The 20,982-nt window shown below is 39.3% G+C and overlaps 1 protein-coding gene across 5 annotated transcripts in view; it reads left to right on the top strand.

Moving 5' to 3' along the window:
- The window catches only part of LOC126481152 (uncharacterized), a 248,064-nt gene that overhangs the window by 136,267 nt on the left and 90,815 nt on the right, over positions 1 to 20,982 (top strand). For all 5 annotated transcript variants that reach the window (XM_050104720.1, XM_050104721.1, XM_050104719.1 and 2 more), the window contains one exon: positions 17,057 to 17,237. In XM_050104720.1, coding sequence (XP_049960677.1) covers positions 17,057 to 17,237 — 181 coding nt within the window. The remainder of the gene's footprint in view (positions 1 to 17,056; positions 17,238 to 20,982) is intronic.

Genomic DNA, 20,982 nt, shown 5'->3' with positions numbered 1-20,982 from the left:
AGGTCTTTGTATCAAGTGAGTCCCATTTTGTAGTGGCTATGAATGGTCTAGCTGCAACTGTGGGGTCTAAAGTGTCACCCTTCCTGTATGCTGCTGATTTTGCATTTACTATTGCTCGTCTACTGTGGGTGTTGCTGAATACCATTTGCTGTGTGCCATAGAAAGGCACAGCCATGGGGTCCCACCCATAGCTTTCAGTTTTCAGGTGCCATGATGTATCATGAATTTTTTTTTGCCATCATACCGACCATCCACAACCAGAGCTCTACCTTGACAACAAATTGCTCATTGTGGTGGAGGCTTATCACTTTCTCGGATTAACCTTTGATGTCCAGTTGATATGACTTCCCCATCTGTACCAGATTAAGCGAATGTGCTGGTCACATTTTAATACTCTTCGCTGTCTCAGTAAGATCACCTGGGGCAAAGACCACTCTACACTTTTACAAAGCTCTGATCCTGCTATGTTTTTACTGTGGGAGTCTGGCATATGGCTCATCATTGCCTTCAGCACTGTGAATGCTGGACCCAATTCACCATTGTGGGGTCCGACTTGCGACAGATGCCTTGCGGACCAGTCTTATGAACAGCCTACTTGTGGAGGCTAGGATTCCTTCCCTATAGATCAGGTGCCAGTAACTGTTGCTCCCCTGAGCATCTAAACTATTATGTCCTGTTTCCTGGAAGGGAGATCCCCCTCCCACAACAATGCAACAATGGTCCAGTATTGGAGTCAAGATTGCCATTCATCTTCAGTGTCTATGCTCTGAACTCCAACTTCCTTCGCTGTCACTTTTTACCAGGGAACGATAACGTACACCCCCACAGTGTGTGCCTTGGATATGTCTTGACCTATCTCTTGGACTGAAAGACTATTTTGACCCCATGGTGTTTCACTGCCTGTTCCTGGCTGTCCTTGATGGGTTTCCGGGTTCAGAAGGGGTATACACTGACGGCCCTACAGTCGACAGATGAATGGGTTTTGCCCACATATATGTAAGGTGCTGTGAACTGCACTCCCTGCCAAACAGATGCAATGTCTTAATTGCAGAATTGATGGCCATCGCTCGACCCCTCAGTCGTGTTCATCCTTGCACCAGCAAGATATTCTCAATTAACAATGACTTCCTGAGAAGTCTTCAGGCTATTGACCAGTGCTACCCTGCACACGCATTGGTTGTGACTATAAATGATCTCCTTTCTGATCTCCATGAAGCTGAACAGTTGGTTATATGTCTGGATACCCCAGGAAACAAAAATGCTTGCTGGTTGGCCAATTAGGCTATAAGAATGCTGACATTTGAAATTGGGGCACTGGAATTAGACCTTCAGTCGACTCTGTGCCATCATTTATTGGGGGCTTGGAACACAGATTGGTGTGCCCTGGTTTCTCTGTACAAAATGCAAACAGTGAAGGAGACCACAACTGTGTGACAGTCTCCTCTTCATGCTTCTCGCACACTGTCAGTGTGGTGCCCGTATGATGGCGTACCTCTGGTGCTAGTGGATGACACCAAAGCAACTGCTCTGGTTTTAGGTTTTACCCGTGAAAGTGATTTCCACTCCTCTCATTGAGATAGAGCAGATTGGCCTCATAGGTGGCTTGAGGGGTTGTCTTGGTGCCCTGTTGCCTTTCATGATCCAAGGGACCCATGGCTACCCTTGCTTGGTGATCTTGCCTCACACCTGTCCATCCTACCTTTTTCATTCTTCTATTTCTTCTACATCTGTTTTCTGGGAAGAGCAGTTCCCCCCCCCCCCCCCCCCCCCCCCTTTGTTCTCTTGTCCTTCTGTCACTTCTCCTTGCCTCCATTTCTTGGTTTTATTGATTCTCAATTCAAATTGGGTGCAGGATTTGTATTCTGTGTTCTTCCTCTCTGAGGACTCTTCCTGGCTTGACACATGTAGGATGGAGGGTCTGATGACTTTTAGCTTCATCTCTTTAACATCATCAATCCAATACAATCCAATAGTATACAGTCCGTGGATTGTTACCTGTGGAAGACTCAGTCATGAGATTTGTGAAATATACCCACCCAGCATATCCTACTCCAGTCGTGTCATATACTAGCTCTGCTGTGATTTCAGCACGGCATTTTATGTTAGGGTGACTACCAACCATTTGCCCACGTGAATGAGAATAGCCACTGCCAAACTATGGCCAAGAGCAGAAACCACTACTGAGCACAACATGCTTGGTTTCAGTGACCTGATTCATAACCCTGTGCCATCTGGATCCTTCCCCCAACAGCAGCTTTTTCACATTATGTAAATGGGAGGTGGCCTTGCAACACATCTTTTGATCCCATAGTCCTCCTGGTCCCCATCTTCATTAGGTCCTGCCCCATACCCACCTCAGCCTGAACTTATGCATCCTGCATCAAAGCCTTTTGTCCACTCTCCTTCTTTCTCTCTTATACCTCCCTCTCCAAATTCAAACCTTCACTCTTCACAACTCCCCCAACCTGTGGCCAGAGTGAGTTAACCGATGTGATACCCCTACCCCAAGCACCTGTTGCCTCCCCCTCCAAGCCATTAGCCCCCTGCTCTGTGCTTGCTTTCTCTCTCCTCCCCCCCCCCCCCCCCCCCCCCCCCCACTCCACTCACCGCAAGCCCTGATTCCAATACTGCAGTGCCAACGCAAGGTAGCTGTACAGTCGCATGTCTACTCTACAGCTCAGAAGAAGAATGTTTTGTTGAATGTGGATATTAATCCAGTTCCATGTCCAGAGGAGCTACTGACTAGGTTATCAGGGGCCTACTTCTGTTCTAACACAGATGTAGCTGACACTTACTTGAAATTATCGTTACATACAGTATAAAACCATTTTATGGTCATCAGTATGCCTAATGAGCTATATCAGTGTAATAGATTACCTTTTGGTGTTGCAGATGCTCTGCCAATATTTTAAAAATATTTAGAACAACTTGTACAAGGATTACTACAAACTGCAAACTATTTAGATGACATTATAGTCATGAAGTCTGCCTGGAAGTGAACCCCAACAATTTATATCAGCTATTTAGGAAACATCAAGTTAGTTGAGCTCAGATATAAATTAAGTAAATATAGTTTTTCCAACCTAGTGTCAGTAGTCAGTATCTTGGTCACATACTGAGCAGAGGTGTCAGTCTATGTCAAAGTGAGTAATTATTTTCTTCACCCAAAGTTTTGGAGGGGCTCCATTTGTACTTGGGCAAGATAAATTATGATGACATATTCACAATGAAAGCCGTGCTGATATTATTGTAGCTTTTATGACTAAAGGGAAGAACATGCTACGATTGTAAAGCCCGGTACCAAAAAACAATTATACATTTATTAAGTCTGAGGTCCAGAATACAGTGAGACAGTTCCTTGATACACCCGTTTGCACTGTTTGGTTCACACAGAAAGTCAGTCCCTTATGTTGCACTGGAAAGCACTTAAACAAAGTTTGTGAGACTGTTGACAGTGGAGAGCAGCAGGCTGCTCGAGATGAAGATGGTTCAGTGAGATCGTGAGCTTGAACGGGTGAGATGAGGCCCAGTAGATTGGTAACTCAAGGATGGTTGGGATGAGGTCCAGTGAGGCAGTAGCTTGGGGATGGTTGAAATCTGTGGATACTGCAGTGAAATACTCCTCATTGGCTTGGCAAGGGAAATCCAATTGATGAGCTGCTAGGTGCAGCTGGCACAAACCTGGAGTGTGAACTGATACAGAGCTGTCAGGCAGTGACCTAAATACCTGCCAGGTAGAAGGATGCCAGTGGAGGCACATGACTCGTGGAAGTGAGGCAGTAGTGCAATGGCAGCTTCATTTACGGATGTGCTTATGCCTCGGTGACCAGGCTGGCACCACACAGTACCATGGCAGCTGCTGAAGGCTCAGTTGATGATGATCTGGCATGAGTCTGTTGATGCAGACTGTTTTCATCAGATCTCCAGAGGAGGTGGTGTTGTTAGCAGGCCAGAGTTGTGGCAACCCACAGTACATGACTGTGTGGTTGGTGGTTGTGGCACAGCAACAACCAGGAGTTGCAGTTATACCACCTCAGCCACCTTCAGAAAAATTGAGGTGAATCTCAGTGGTCCATTGTAGATTGTAGATTGTATTTTATTGGTCCTGTTGTCTACATAGCAGCTTATGCATAAGACATTGGAGAAGTCAAGTTATAAATATACAGGCTGAAAGTAATTTCAAGGCATACATATTTAAGCTTACAATAATACATATTTAAGCTTACAATAATACACTTTACACACAAGTATTTATATAACACATTTCATAAATTTAAATATTCTTCGATGGAATAAAAGCAGTGATGCTGTAAATATGACTTTAGAGATCTTCCAAATGTATTGACCTCAGTGATAGCTTTTATGTTTTCAGGAAGTTTGTTATAAAGCTTAACTCCCATGTGAAAAGTACCTTTTTGGCACAGTGCTGTGCTGATTTGAGTCATATGTAAGTTCCTGTTTTGTCTGGTAAAGTGCTCATGTACATCACAATTTTTTTGTAGCCTCTGGTCCTTGCCTATTACATTTAATTTAAAGAACAAAAGGGTTTCCATAATGTATACACACGGTAATGGGGGAATACCAGATTTCTTAAACAGGGGTTTACAAGAGTCTCTAGGCTTGCACCCAAACAAGATTCTAATGGCCCTTTTTTGTAGTTTAAAATTGCTATTAGCTATTTTAGAGTTTCCCCAGAAGGTGACCCCATATCTAAGACGAGAATGAAAGTACGCATGATATGCATTCATTACTGTTTTCTCACTACAGCATGATTTTAATGAACAAAGAAGATAACATGTTTTGCTCAGTTCTGTATTGAGACATTCAATATGCTTATTCCATCTGATGTTACTCTGCAGCCAAAGTCCTAAGAATTTGGTTTCAGTACTGTTACCAACTGGTTCGTCATTGATAGAGACTGATGGGATAAACATGTCCTTGTTAGGAACATTGTGGAATTTTAGAGCAACGGTTTTCTTACTGTTTATTACAAGCTGGTTACTCTGTGCGCAGCTGCTAAGTTGTTTCGTGACCATGTTTACTGTCTGCTGTAACTGTTCATCGTCGTCTCCTTTTAATAGAATCGTGGTGTCATCTGCAAATATGATTGGTTTGTGTGCATCAATATTTAAGCTTAGATCATTTATGTACAGAAGAAACAGAAGGGGTCCCAATACGGATCCTTGGGGTACACCACATTTTATTTGTTTATAGTCAGATAAGTGATTAGATACAGTTTTTAGTTCAATATCTGTGTGCTTGACGCACACTGCCTGCATACGATTTGTCAGGAAGGAACTGATCCACTTGTTGGAAAGACCTCGAATACCATATCTTTCTAGCTTTGATAGCAGAATTTTATGGTCCACCATGTCAAATGCTTTTGACAAGTCAATAAAGACTCCTATTGTTTCCTGTTTTTTGTCCATCAGGTTTAGGATGGAATTGATGCACTCATAGACAGCCGTTGTCGTTGACCTCTTATTTCTGAATCCATGTTGTTCATTACATAGGATGCTGTTTTTATTTATAAATTTCATAAGTTTCTCATACATAACTTTTTCCAATACTTTAGAGATGCAGGAGGAAATTGTGATGGGTCTGTAGTTATTTACATTGTCTTTATCCCCTTTTTTATATACAGGAATAACTTTTGATGTTTTTAACACATCAGGGAAAGTGCCTGCCTGAAGTGAGCAGTCGCATAAATGTGTGAGTACTTCAATTAGGTTTGATGCGCTCTTCTTTAACATTGTTGCAGGTATACCATCAACACCTGCCGATTTGGAATTTTTTAGTCCTTTTATTGCTTTAGCTACTTCATCTTGTGAAACAGAACTGATGTACATTGATCCTCTACATGTACTTATTTTATATTCATTTGCCTGGATGCTCTTAAAGTTTGATTGTAACATATTTTCAGCAACACCTGTGAAAAAGTTGTTAAATGTATTAGCTACTTCTAAGGGGTTTGTTACTTTTTTATTTTTATGTGATAGTGTTATATTTTTCCAAGGTTGTCTGTATTCTCCACATTCTTTTTTTATAACACTCCACATAGCCTTTCATTTATTAGCTGAATTATAAATGATTTCATCATTATGCATTATTTTTGCTGCTTTTATTACTTTTCTTAATATTTTGGAGTATTTTTTATAGTATGCGCGTACTACAGGTGAGGAATTTTTTGAGTTACATATTTCATGAAGTAGTCTTTTCTTCTGGCATGAAACCCTTATTCCCTTTGTGATCCAGCTGTTTGTTCTAGAGTTTCCCCGTATGGTTAATGTTTTCAGTGGGAATGCAAGTTCAAAGAAATGGGTTTAGTGTATCAATGAAAGTGTCGAATTTTTCATTTATATCATTCATTTTGTACACTCCTAGCCATTTTTCTTTCTGTAATAAGTTGTTGAAGTAGTTCACATTATGCTGATTATAGCTTCGATATGTTGTTCTAAGAGACATGTTGTTAATAATACTGCCTTGTACTTTTATGCTTAATATTTGAGCAAGATGATCACTAAAACCTGCATTGAAAATTTTTAGTGAGGTGTTGTGTAAACTCTTCTTTACTAGAAACTGATCAAGAGCTGTTTGACAAGTTTCTGATACTCGGGTAGCTGCTTTTACTTCAGCCTTTAAATTGTAGGACGTTGCAAGGTTCAAAATGGTCTCCCTATTTCCACTATTCGTGAGGAAGTCAATATTGAAGTCACCACAGATTATCAATTCACAATCTATTTTATTTACTTTATTTAGCAATGACTCCATTTTGTTTAAGAAAAGTTCAAAATTCCCGGACGGTGATCGGTAAACTGTAGCAATAACCAGGTTGAACTGAGTAATTTTTATAGCTGCAATTTCATAATCCTTTTCGACATTTGCCCTAGTTAAGTCAGGTAGTGTAATAAAATCTACATTTTCCTTTGTGTAAATTGCTACCCCACCCTGTTTGCTGTTTTTCCTGCAGTAGTAAGCAGCCTAGACAAATTTGTTTATTTTCGTATTCTGGATTAATTCTGGGTTAAGCCAGTTGTGAAGCGTTCATTGCCTGGCAACATTTATGTGATGCAGCATAATTAGGGTCAGATAACTGCTCTGTTACAGGAGCCCCACGGGACAACTAATTACTTATGCATCTGAAGCACTTACAGCAGTACAGAGGATAGATAGCAAAGATAGGAAAGGATTCAGTGGTTATCATTTATGGCAGGGTGTTTCAGCTTGTGCACCTACCCAGGAACAGACAGGCAGGCCAGGCACAGTGTGTTCAGGAGTGGGCAAATGGCTGCCACACAGGTAGTCTTACAGCCGGAGCATACAGTATGCGATTTTAGTTCATTGGCCGAGCCCAGGCAGCCACTGCAAGCCAATTAGGACATGCATGCACAGAATGTGTACAGTTGAGTCATCTGGTGTGTTGCCTGCAGGTTAGCTGAAGGGCACTCGTGGCTGCCTGTGCCCTAAGGGGCAGTGTTGGAACAGCCTGATTCAAGGTATCACAAAATTCCATGTTTTTTCATGTGGAATGAAACACCACATCAATCAGTAGGCACTTATGCTGGTTACAGAAGAGTCCAAAGTACCAGGTGGTGAACCCATGATGTTCCAGATTCATTTCCTCAAGCTGTTACATGAGTTACACTGGGGATAGTTGAGGATGAACGTGTAGATAAAGCATTATGTCCTTCAAAATAATCGTGTATATTGCCTGCAAATTGACAATAATATCAAATTTGCAGTACGGACCCACCAAAAGTTTATGTGGATCCATCTGATGTGATGTGATGTGATGTTTCTTCCCATGGCCTGGTCCTGGTACCATGTGCATATTGACTTTGCAGACCTGTTCAAAGTAGCTGTGTAGTTACTTGTGGTGGATGCTTCCTCTAGTTTCCTATATGTCCTGTGGATGTTATCAGTGAAATCAATAGCTGCAGATCAGGTCCTGGCGACTATCTTCACAGTAAAAGAAGTGCCACAACCCACCCTATCTGACAATATCTCACACTTCAGTGTGTCTTCAATTCCTTTTGCCAAAGGAATGGCACAACACTTTGTGGCATCGGTCCTTGTTATTCCATCTCAAAATCGGAAGCTGAGTGGTTCGTCAGAATGTTCAAGGCCAAAATAAACATGATGATAATCTCAATGATGTCTCAGGAGACCCTTACAGACTTCTTTGCTGTGTATCAATTCACCTCTATATATTGCCATAATCCAGGTAAGATGGTCATGGGTGCAAACTCTCTTTCCAATCTCCTATACATTTCCGTCTTCTGCACCTGACCTGTTGAGCCCAGTCCTCACAGCCACACTTGAACTACTGTATGAACTCTTTATTCTGGGCTCGCTACATCCATAAACAGTGGCAGGCTTAGGGATTGTTACTGGTTGTGGGGGATGTCTATAATTTGAAGTAGCAGCCTGACTAGAAGATCTTGTGTGAGATTGAAATCAAGCTCTATCTGTGATAACTATGTGATGTATGCCCTGTCCTCCAACACGACCTTGGCAGGGTCCAAGTAGCCACTTGAGGTGAGATGTGGGCATAACCTCTGCCCCCGCTGTAAGCTAACATGCCAAGACCCACCAAAGGCAATAGGCTTTGAAAAGCCTACCTCAGTTTTTGACCTGGACTTTGAGTTGGAACACTGATTGTATGTATTGTTTTTTAAGGCAGTTTTTCCCTTGTTCATTGGTACTGATTTGAGATTATATTACTTTCATGAATTTCCAGCATGCTGGAATAGCTGTGGGTCAGCAACTTACATTAATCTGTACAATGAAAAAACCAGTCCAAAGTTCCAAATTTCACTTTTTTTTATCCACTTGATGATTAGTTTTAGGTTGGGACCCATTTCAGATCATCATAACATATTCAAAAATGGTATTTCTGAAAATGCAAAACTATGTCAAAAATGTGCAAATGACAGTTACAGCACATACAGAAGACTGCAGTCTGTAACTCTGCTTTATAAATTATGTAAAGTAAATCAAAATTACCATGGAACTGGTGAGCAGTTAGAAAATTTTACTACCAACAGAGATGCAGAAGCGGGCAGTAAGTAAAAAAAAGTTGTCTACCCCTGATCTATGGTATTTCATGATGTGATGTTAATGGACACACTCCAGTTGGGAGACAATGTGGTGTGTTTCACCCAATTCCTCTACTATTCTGAAGGCATTCTGGCAGTGACTATTGCAGTGTTGTCAATGTTTTTGCAGAGGTCTGGTATAATAGTTGAAATTTTCAATCCATCCCGATATCCCACCAAAAATGGTGGGATGCTGATGGAGTAGGAACTCATTAACTGATATATCACCACTAAAACTCGGTATGGGTAACACAAGGCTACCAACTGATGCACTCTTACTTGAAGGGAATGGGCCAGTGAATAGTGTTTACAAATTATGCTCACTTAACCTCTTTTTGAAGTAACCCAAATAACACAGAATGATTAGAGCCTATTGCCTTCTGTAAAACATTCAATTCTTTGGCAATTTATCTGGTAAAAAATATGCAACCAGTCACTTTTTGATGATTTATTCAACCATGAACATGTTGTTGAGCCACTGCAGGCTCATTATCAGATGGAAGTTTTACAAGAACGTTATGTTGTGGACCAAGTGTAACTAGATGTAGTGCTGACGCTGCTGGTGGAAATGACAGTAATTGAGTAATCAATGATGAAACATTTTATAATGCAAAATGGTTGAATAAATCATAAAAAAGTGACTGTTTGCATATTTATGACCAGATAAATTGCCAATTTAAGTTGCAGTCACAGTTCGTCATCCACAATGGATGTATTGAAACTCAGTTCTTTATTTATTTTTTATTTACTGCTTGCTGTTGAAAAATAAATACTTTTCTCATTGTAGATACATAACTCCAAGTCGTGATTCTGCATAATAAAAAGGAATTAAATTATGTAAAAGAATTGAAGCTTTCTGTTTGCAAATCAAAACAGAGATGCGTATTTTTAAATTTGAAAGACAATGTGCTGGCTCCATCTCAGCTTATTCATCTACAAGCCACGGAATATTACACATAGAATCTTGGGAGGGGGACATTAGACAGGGAGGGGAAAAAGGGAGACAATTCAGAAACCAAAGTTAAGGGAGAGCCACCTTGTATGATGAGGAAATGGTGAAAGATGTATGACAAGGAAATGGTGAAAGGTGAAGCACAATGCAACGGAGAGCATATGTTTGCATCTGTATAGAAAGAAAGGACAAGAGATGGAGAAAAGGGTGCACCTAAAGGAGAGTAAAAATAAGCAAGTAAATAAATTGAAATATAATTTGATAGATAAAAAAATCTACTCACCAAGCAGCTGCAGGAGATTGTACATATCAAAAGGGTTTTTCACATACAAACTTTCAGAATCAGTGGCTACTTCTTCTGGCAGAAGGGTTGAAGGGGAAAGAAGAGGTGCGAAGGAAAAGGACTGGAGATGTTTAGGAAATGGGGTAAATTTCAGAAATACTGTGATGGAAGAAGGTATTTCGAGATTCCAGGAATTTTAACAAGTCAACTTCACCATGAGTCCATATGGAAAAGATGTCATCAATGTTTCTAAACCAAACGAGTGGCTGAAGTCTTACGGATCCCAGGAAAGCCCTCTCCGACCCACGAGAAGGTTGGTATAGGGTGGAGCCATCTTGGTTCCCATGGCTTTACCCCAGATCCAAACTTTACCCCATTTCTTAAACCTCTCCAGTCCTTTTTCTTCACCCTTCTTCCTTTCCTTTCAACCCTACTGCCAGAAGAAGGAGCCACTGGCTCCAAAAGCTTGCATACGAAAAATGCATGGTGAGTAGATTTTTTATCTATCCAATTACATTATATTGCCGTACCATATGATATTTCCACATCACTATCCCAATCTCTAGGCTGCTTACTCACCCATCCATCCATACTGTAAAATTTGCTCTATGGTCTGCCCTCTACCATATATTTCTGCCTCACCTCTGGCATACCTTACAATATTAAAGGCAGAGCAACATATGAAACTACTCTTATTTGTTTTCCAGCTGACATGTTCATTACATGGGAGTTCCTTTATGGAAATTGTCACCAAACTAATAGAATGTCTGAATGGTTACACCAACTTGCTGCCTTGGGAGTGTACAGCATCATTTGCTGAGTGTGCAAAAAAATGTGACTCAAAAGACCGATGTTCTTGGTATATCACATGGGTTATTCTGACTTTCCAACCTAGCTCCATTCTCCAGAACTGTGCAGATAGAAGCTTACTTTCAATCATATGAAGACATGCTCGAAAAATGGGTAACCCACAGTATTCAGAAATGGAGAAACATTGGGTTGTGTAAATAAGGCTGGAAAAATGTTATTTGATTCTTATTTGCTTAATGGAAATCCATGCAGTATGGACCAGTTATTGTTCATAATTTGTCATATCCTTTATATTGGAACATAACATTAAAAATAATAATTAATAAAGGAGAACAATAATATGTGAAGATTTGTTTTGTGCATTATGAAACATCCACAACCACAAATTACCGTTAACTGTAGTAAAAAGTATTGTAAAAGAGAAAACTGGCGAAAACGCATCATGTACGGCTCAAGTAAATTGATTCAGTGGCCACTTTCATAGTCTGATGTCGCAGAACAGTGCATCCGTTGATGAATGCAATGACCTTGAAAGAATTATAAGTTTTTGAATATTGTGAGTCTTTTTTCAGATTTTCATAGATGGTACTAGCCTGTTTAACATGGAAGTTCGGTTTTGCTTTTATTTCTTTAATTTTCTGACCATGTATCACCGGGCCAAGAGCGTAGGGACTTGACCAATGAGAAGTGGGATTCCATACTCCTGGATGAGAGTAGATTCAGTCCAAGCTCATAATTATTCTGGGCGAACCATCGTATGGCAAAAGATGGGAAAATGTAATGCACCCAGACCATTGTAAAATACTATCGCTTTGGTCATCCAGATGCTACATTGAGGAAAGGTGTAATGTTGGTAGGGGTACTGACTTCCAAATCATTGAAAATAGTACAGTCACTGGTAATTGTTTTTGTGTCACTGTACTCCTGACCCCTTTGTGCAGCTTTTCAGGATGTATCTGGCCCTGACTCCATTTTTATGAATGACAGTGCAGGTAAAGGAGCTCTTGAAACGGGAGTATATGTAACAAATGGACTGGCTTGCCTGTTTCCCCAACTTAAGTCCCATTGAATACATGTGGGATGTGTTGGGGAGCTTGTTCACATGCATTAACGACTCTCTAGCAGTTGCCAGCCATGCTGGTGGAGGAATGGAATGCCTTACCACAAAAACTCTGTACCAACCTTGAGGCCAGTATGAGTGCATATTGCAGAGTATGCATTGCTGTCTGTGGTGTTAACATGTCCTATTAAGGACCCTGTCATGCCTTTTGTAATATCCAGAGGACTGTCATAAATCACTATGACTTCAGTATAATTGGTACCTTTGCATAAAAGTGCAACGGCAGTTGTGGGCACTCAGCCTTGCATACTAATGCTGACCTTCATGACCAACAGCCAAATTCCAGTTGTCATATTGGACATATGGTGATGCCAGCAATGCCAACACCCTGTATTTGCCCAGACTGTGAGTGCCATTTGAGCCACGGTAGTTCCAGGCAACACATCCTCCACACCCTACATCCTACTATGATGAAGGCTTGAATCTGACTAGGGTGATGTAAGGACAGGGGGGTTACCATGAGGTTCTGTTCCCGGTCCTTCGCTTTTCTTGATGTGTATGGACGATCTGCCACTTAACATGACAGGTAAGTCAAAAATTTCAGTCTCTGCGGATGACACAAGTGATATTACAAAAGACATAGAGTGCAGTATAAGTAATGTAGATAACAGGTTAGCCAGTAACATCAGCACATGGCTCTCAGTGAACAGATTAATTTATAAGTGTAACAAATTGCAATATGTACAGTATCCTATATAGAACTCGTGTAAAAACTAAATTTTACTGTCTCGAGGTGGTCAGACAGTCTGTGAAATTAACCCTTTTACATCATCAGGGCTGAGGGTAGATGAAAGGCTTTCTATGAAACATCATGTTAAGGATATTGTGCAGAAACTGAATGATGCTGTCATCACTATAAAATTGATCTCCTTTGTCTGTGACACTGAAACACAAAGGCTAATTTATGTTGCTTGCTTTCACCGTATTATCATTTATTTTGGGGCTACTGTGTGTACTCACCAAGAATATTTTTAGCCCGGCGAAGTTTATTCAGACTGATGTGCAGCATGAGTTTGTAAACATCATGTAGGCTGCTGCTAAAGTGTAGCAGAATTCTACCTTTACCATCTCTTCACACATATTCCATATGAGATTTGTTGTTGATAACACTGACTCATTCAGAAAAACTGAAACATACATTCAGTGAATACCAGAGAGAAAATTTAATTACAGTTGAATGACACATCCTCAGGCACTGTACAGAAAGGTGTGCATTATTCAGTGGGTTTCATTTTCAGTAGGCTTCCAATTAACTGAAGGAATTGACTGATGAACCTCAAGTGTTTAACTCCCAAGGTGAAAGGTTTCCTTGTGGCAAACTCCTTTGATTCTGTGCAGGAGTTCCTTACGGTAATTGTGAACTTTAGATAATTATCATTCATATATTCTTAACACCTTTTTTGCCTTTTATTAATTCCTTTTGAAATGAACAAGTACCTAAAATACAAATTCACTGACATTACTGTCAAGCGATTCTTGAAACATCGCAAAAGCGATGCTTGGCAGTAACTGTATGTGTATCACTCAACTGCGGCACTAAAGTGGTAGGCATGTGACAAAAAGTTAAGAATTTTAGAAATGGAAAAAATGCTCACAATACCAGATTGTACCACAGTCTTCTAACTGTCAAGCAGTTTCCATTTTAAATGACTGGAGTGGAGGCTGGAACACGATTATGTACTGGTTAGCAACCAGTGTTGTTGTAGTCATCAGTCTAAAGAATGGTCTGAAGCAGCTATCTATGATAGCCTATCCTGTGCAAGTCTCTTCTACTCTGCATAACTACTACAGCCACAGCCTACAATCATTGGAACCCACTTACTGTATTCAAGCCTTGCTCGACCTGTACAATTTTTACCCCCCACTCCACCCCCAACTCCCTATAGTACCAAATTGATGATTCCATGATGCCTTGGATTGTATCCTATCAATCAATCCCTTTTTTTAATTAGTTTGTGCTATAAATTTCTGTTTTCCCAATTTATATCCAGTATCTTTCATTAGTTATTTAATTTACCCATCTAATATTCAGAGTTCTTCTGTAACACCACATTTCAAAAACCTCCATCTTCATTTGTATAGAATATTCTCGAACTTCTTACAATGTCAGTTCAGTGTAAAACTTCAAGATTTTGACAATTACCTCCATCAATTTAGTCAGGAACAACTGCAGGAAGTCCAAGAATGTTTTAAACAACAATGCCGTTGCAAAAGACTTTGTTCTCCAGTCTCTTTTGTGTGAACTGTTTATTGTTTATGTCATTTATAAAAGACTAAACTCCAGGCAAATACCTTCAAAAAAACATTTCCAAAATTTAAATTTATACTTGATTTTAACAAATTTCTCATTCTCAGAAATGTGTTTTTTGTTCCTGCCAGTCTTCATTTTACAGCCTTTCTACATCAGCTGCCATCTCTCGTTTTGCTGCCCACACAGCAAAACTCATCTACTACTTTTTGTCTTATTTCTTACTCCAATTACGTCAGCAATACCTGATTTAATTTAAGTGTATTCCATTACCCTTGTTTTACTTTCGTTGATGTAGTCCAGTAGTACACACAACATACACTGCTGATACTAATACTTCTTCACAAAAAACTGTTAGACTATTACTGTATGACAATGATACACTGTGTGCCTCTCCTAAGAGACAGCAGGCACTTTTTCTCTGGTGTTGTGGCAGATATTTTCAATTTCATTTTTGTAATGTGTTAGCTAGAGTCATCCCAGATGGATAATGTCCGTCACTGCTTTCATGCAGTGTCCAGTATCAGTGGAAAGTGTTTATTTCTTTTCTTTTAAAAAAAAATTAAGTGGAATGTTAAGACCCCATTTGATCGAGCAGTCTGAAGTTAGCCTATTTTAATATTCATTTTATCAGTATACATTAGCAGGGACCATAAAACATGAAGAATAACTGGTTCTTGAGCAACACTCCATGCCTGACTTGCCCTGTCTCATTTTGCCCTGCCGAGCACCATCTGCTACCATCATGCAGTGCTGCTAAATCTCACTGGAGTACTGATTATTCCTCATGTTTTACTGTCCCTGTTATTACATACTGCTAAACTGAATATTGCACGAGACTAATTTGGGATTCTGTATGAAATGGGCATGTAAAATTTTGCTTTAAAAGTTATTTTGTCTATAATGAGAAACAAACTAAAATTTTCTGTTAACACTGTGCACCACATGAAACATATGATGAGCAGTAGTTGTTTGGACTGATTCCACCTTAACTTTGCAAAGCCGAAAGTGCTGCCAAAACGCTGTGAAAAAAATACCTGGCTGTTCTTAGGTGACACACATTGTATGTCTTTACTCCATAGCCATGTGTCTCAAAGATACCTGCCATAGACTAAATCATTCTGGCTTATTCCATGATAGTTGTTTGATAAAAAGTATGCTAGCTGTATCACTTTGCGTATCTCAAGCAGTTGTTTTAACCTCCAAATGTGGACATCTCAGTGGTATGAAGATTCACCAGAAATGACATGTTTTGGATCCCACATTAAACTGTAGGCTCCCTTTCCATGGCAGAATTTCTGGGACAGGTTAGGGACATACAAGCTGCCAAGGTGGTGTCCAATGAAAGACTTGCACCATGTCTTAGAGCCACTTGAAATTATCATCACTATGTCATTATTAAGCAGGTCATTTCAAAAAATGATTTTAATTTGTTTTGATTGCGCAAAATATTTAAGCATGCTTCATGTCTGCTTTTGCAAATACTTATTACAATGTACAAAATATTGCTTTGGTGCCTGCGTTGGGTGTGAGAGGTGGAGCACATTACCTCTGAACTACTATTCTCCCTGTGCAGGCTATGCAGAGAGTGTGTGTAATATTTTGATGCAAATCTGTAACATAGTTTTTAGAAATAGGGCAGCGAAATAAGTAATTCTGAACACTAAATTGCAGAAATAAGTCAAGCTATATTTTAGCATTCATGATCACACAGAATAGCTCATAACAGTGTGTTGTCAAGGTAAGACCACAAATTATACAAAACATTGCTATAGATGTCTATTATATTCCATGTAGTACATTCTGCTGCCTACACATACGAAATATATTGTCACATACCCCCAACAACACTCCTGCCAGAAATGGAAAAATGCAATGATAAAACTTCATCTTATAAGAGAAATCTAATGTAATTAATTTGGTTTTCTAGAGTAAAAGACTGTAACTATTGTTAGCAGCATGATGAGCAACAATGTTCACTGTAAAGAGACACATAATTTTAAACTGGTAGATAACTAAACTAATATTCTTCAAGATTTTGTATGTTATCATGTAAATGTCAAACAAATAGTAAGACTCCTAGATAAACAGCAGCTATGTAGTGTAACTGATGTAGCAACAATATTTTTTCCTAAATAGTGTCTTCCCTCCTAATTTGATTATGTTCAATTATTTTCTGTGTAAGTATGTGTAGAATATTGCAGTCTTTTTATAGTTGATTGTTAGTAATTCTTACAAAGTAGTTTCTGGCAGTGCTTATCTCTTCTAATGTGTCCATCGATAATTCAATGTCCATACTTTTTCTCTTTTGTAATAATATGTGTCATACACACATGGATGGATATATATCGCACACACACACATGGGTGAATGCATATTGTAACGTGGACATTCTTATGTTTTCCTTATTTCTTATCCTCTGCTTGTCCTCATTGTGTATCAAGATGAACATTATGTTGTTTCTGCTGTCCTTACAAACGTGGTGCTTAATGTAATAGGATATTCTGATTAAAAGACAGAAATTATTTGTTATAAAATTTTGTAGGAGTCACCTTAACAAACTGCTCTGGAGATGGAAACTTGCCTGAATCTGGTACTGGCTGGGGTGAAGGACACTCAGAAGAGCGGCGGGCAAGTGCACCATTGAGAAACAATAGTGGCTCTCCACAACCTTCACAAAGCACTCATCGAGCTAGTTGGCATGCTCCAGATCCTCATTCTTGCACGTAAGATGATTTAATGTAATGTTCATCTAAAGGAATTTTTGTCATGCAGTAGTCATAACAGTTTGTGCATTTTGTTTCTTATGAGCTTTATTTATCTTTTGACTGCTGATAAACTATTTGTCTGATAAAAACTTGTTTTATTTTATTTCATCTTTACCTACAAACACAAAACTCATATTGACTACATACAGTTATATTCCCATCTGTGTTAAGAGTGAATGAAATATTTACTGCCTTCTTCCCTCTTTTTGGTGTGTGTGTGTGTGTGTGTGTGTGTGTGTGTGTGTGTGTGTGTGAGAGAGAGAGAGAGAGAGAGAGAGAGAGAGAGAGAGAGAGAGAGAGAGAGAGTCTTTTTCTTTGGTTACTTTCTCTTCTTGTCTGTGTGTGAATTCCTTCAGATCTCCTTCTAACTTCATTGTTTCCCATATTTGTGCTTTTGATTTTTTGCATTTCCTCTGAGTTATTGGTAGTTCACAGGGCACCAGCAGGTGTCATCTTAAACTTCATAAAGCAATTGTAGACAATTTTAATAAGGCTGTGTAGAATTTTCTGGAGATCTCTTGTTTTTGGAGACTATAATGTTTTTTTTTTTTTTTTTTTTTTTTTTTTTTTTTTTTTTGGACTGTACTTATTGAGGGCATCTGATTGTTAATATCCAGCTTTGGATTTTTTTGCCATTATGAAATTTCCAATGAGTGTTGAAGGATATAGTGTAACACCCATTTGGTTTTAAACCCAACAACTGGCAGTGATTTAGCTGTAAAACCAATAATGAATTGTGAACTTTAAAATTTTCCCAGCGAATTAAGTGTGCGAAGAGATTTCAGGATTGCAGCTGGTCGTCGTAAACTTCATTCCATGATATTTCAAGTGGAACCTGCCTGTCATCTTCAGGTGTCCAGTGAAAAATTGTGGAATGAAGTTTATGATGATAGGCTGCAATCCCAAAATCTCCTCAAACAATAATGATTTGTTTATTTGACGGAGATGGTAAAATGTTAACAATGAAATGGTCTAAGCAGTCATGTTCAGATCTTAGAAGAAAATGTCAAAGAGCCATAAAGAATCACCCAATCATTTTGTTTAATGAGGCATTACACACAGGACACTATGAATAAATTTATAAAGCAAACACAAAAAGGATAAAACAAAGAAGAACAAAGACAGGGAATTGATAACTCCAGAGTTTAAAGTATAATATGCTACAAAGAGTGAGGAAAATTGAGAAAACAAGTCAAAGTCAAGAGATGGAACTCCATAATAGTCAGAAATCTTCTGATCTGTTATTAAGTAAAGTTAAACACTATTGTTATGTTCAAAAAGATGAAACAAGTTAAACACTATTGTTGTGTTCAAAAAGATCAAACGCTGTACGACTAAGGCAAAAATGGTTTAGAGCATTAAACTTATCAAACAACTAAAAGTTGTGACCCAAAGGGAATTGGGCCCCAGACAACAGCTCTGTCAGAAATCTTGATGCTTTTAAATCATTGACCTCCAAATTCAATCATTATTTCCTCAGAGTGGCAGTAAACATTCCACCCACTTATAAAGAACTAAATATGGATGCCTTAGATTTCCTCGTGCAGGTATTAAATGCACTACCAGCAGACACTAGTTTCAAAAATATAGCCCCTTAGGTGCCTACAAAATTCATCAGGTCACTAAAAAGAAATAGTTGTCTGGTGTTTCTAGCAGAATATTAAAATCTTGTGTTGATCTATTATCCGGGAGTTATTCTTGTAATCTGTCAATGTCTAAGGATATACTATATTTCCTGACAAACTTAAATATTATGTAGTTACATCCATCTATAAAACTGGGGATAAACAAACCACCTATAATTGCAGACCAATTTAATTCCTTCTAATCTTTCCAAAAATATTTTAGAAAGTGGCCTTTGTTGAAATATTGCATAATTTAACTGAGCAGAACTAGTTAACTGCCTATCAGTTTGGCTTTCGTTCAGTATGTCCTACAGAGAGAGCAGTACAAAACCTCGTGAAAACTACTATAAGAGCTAAACCAGAAAACTCATCCTGTTTTTGTGAGCTAGCTGAAGCCTCTGCCAAATAGATTTTTGTAATCACAATCAAACTGAAATTTCATGGCACATGTCTAGAGTTTTAGCTTCACAAAAGAAAGCTGAGGGGCTCTCTGACAGACTGTGTCACAGGCATGATCCCAACCTGAGAATGGAGTAGCATATTACGTGGATTCCACAGATCAGTAGTGCTCTCCTCTCATTCGTAAGCTATGTAAATGATTTATTTATTTATTGATTTATTTAACCTGGCAAGATTAGGGCCATCAGCCCCGTCTCCTACATCTAACCAGGCATTCTACTTATTTTACATTCATATGTTTTAGTAGGCATGTTAAACTACATCTAGTACAAAAAGTGAAATAAACAATTAGAAAGGTACACCTGGAAAAATACATACATATAAGTTTATATTCGTAGATCATAAGTACTGTTATAATTAGACATCATTGAAGAGAAAGATTTCAGATAGGAGTGCTAGCAGCAGGGAGTATGAGGGAGACTCATGGTGAAGGGAGGAGAAGAATAGAGAGACATGATGAAACATAATTAAGGAAATATAAAGGAAAAGAAGATTGCGTGGCTAATAGAGATAGATGAAGAGGAATGCATCTCAGGAGCAAGATAGGAGACGCTAGCTTTGCTATTTGACAGATGAGAGGATTGGCCTTGTACATTAATTTTGTGGAGAACGTTACGAGGATGGTAGTAGGAAATGCTTCAACTTCTTCTTAAAAACAGCAGGAGATTGAATTTTGCGCAAGGTAAGGCGCAGTTTGTTCCAGAGGCGGACAGTGGCAACTGAGAAGGAGTTTGCAAAAGTTTTTGTTTTGTGAGTGGGCACAGTTAGGATACCAAATAAGAGTGACCTCATGTTTTGATTATGATGGCATGACAAGTTTTTAATCTCTGAAGGAAGGTACTGGGGTGCTTGTGCGACGAGGAGTTGGTGAAGTAGACATAGAGTGTGGTAGTCACGCAATTTGTCCGGCTGCAGTCACCCTAGCTCGGAGTATGAAGCACTAACATGATCATATCGGCGAATGTTGCAGGTGTAACGAACACAGGCATTCGTGGCTAGTTCTAGCCATCTTTTGTTTTCACTACTCATGCCTTATTGAATCACATCACAATAGTGGAGATTCGGTAGAACGAGTGCTTGCACGAGCTGGCGTTTCAAGTCCTGTGGAAATATGTTCCAAAACTTTTTGAGAGCATAGAGACAAGCAGATGTCTTTCGGCACACTGCGACTGTATTCTCCGCCCAGTTGAGATGCTCATCCAAAGTTACACCCAAGTTCTTAACAGTTTTCTGATATGGTATTGGAGTACCGTCGAGCAGAATAGGAGGTAGCCGTTCGCGGAAAACTGAACTTATTAATTTCTGATGGGCTATTAAGATTATTTGTGTCTTTTTTGCATTTAGTTTAAGCCCCAGGTTTTTCGCCCATGTCACTACTGAAGACAGATCATCATTCATCTGAACGATTGCAGTGTTTAGATCTTCGGGTCTGACGCTTAGGTAGAGCTGGAGGTCGTCGGCATAGAAATGATATTTACAGGAGGACAGAACCGACGAAATATCGTTGACATATAAAGAAAACAAAAGTGGTCCTAAGACTGATCCTTGTGGCACTCCCGAGGAAACATGTTTCCAGGAAGATTTTTCATTTACGCAGACAACACATTGCTGTCTGTCTT

Source organism: Schistocerca serialis, chromosome 5 (assembly GCF_023864345.2).
Source record: "Schistocerca serialis cubense isolate TAMUIC-IGC-003099 chromosome 5, iqSchSeri2.2, whole genome shotgun sequence".
NCBI lineage: Eukaryota > Metazoa > Arthropoda > Insecta > Orthoptera > Acrididae > Schistocerca > Schistocerca serialis.
The sequence above is the reverse complement of the archived record's forward strand: the minus strand, read 5'-3'. Positions and strand labels throughout refer to the sequence as shown.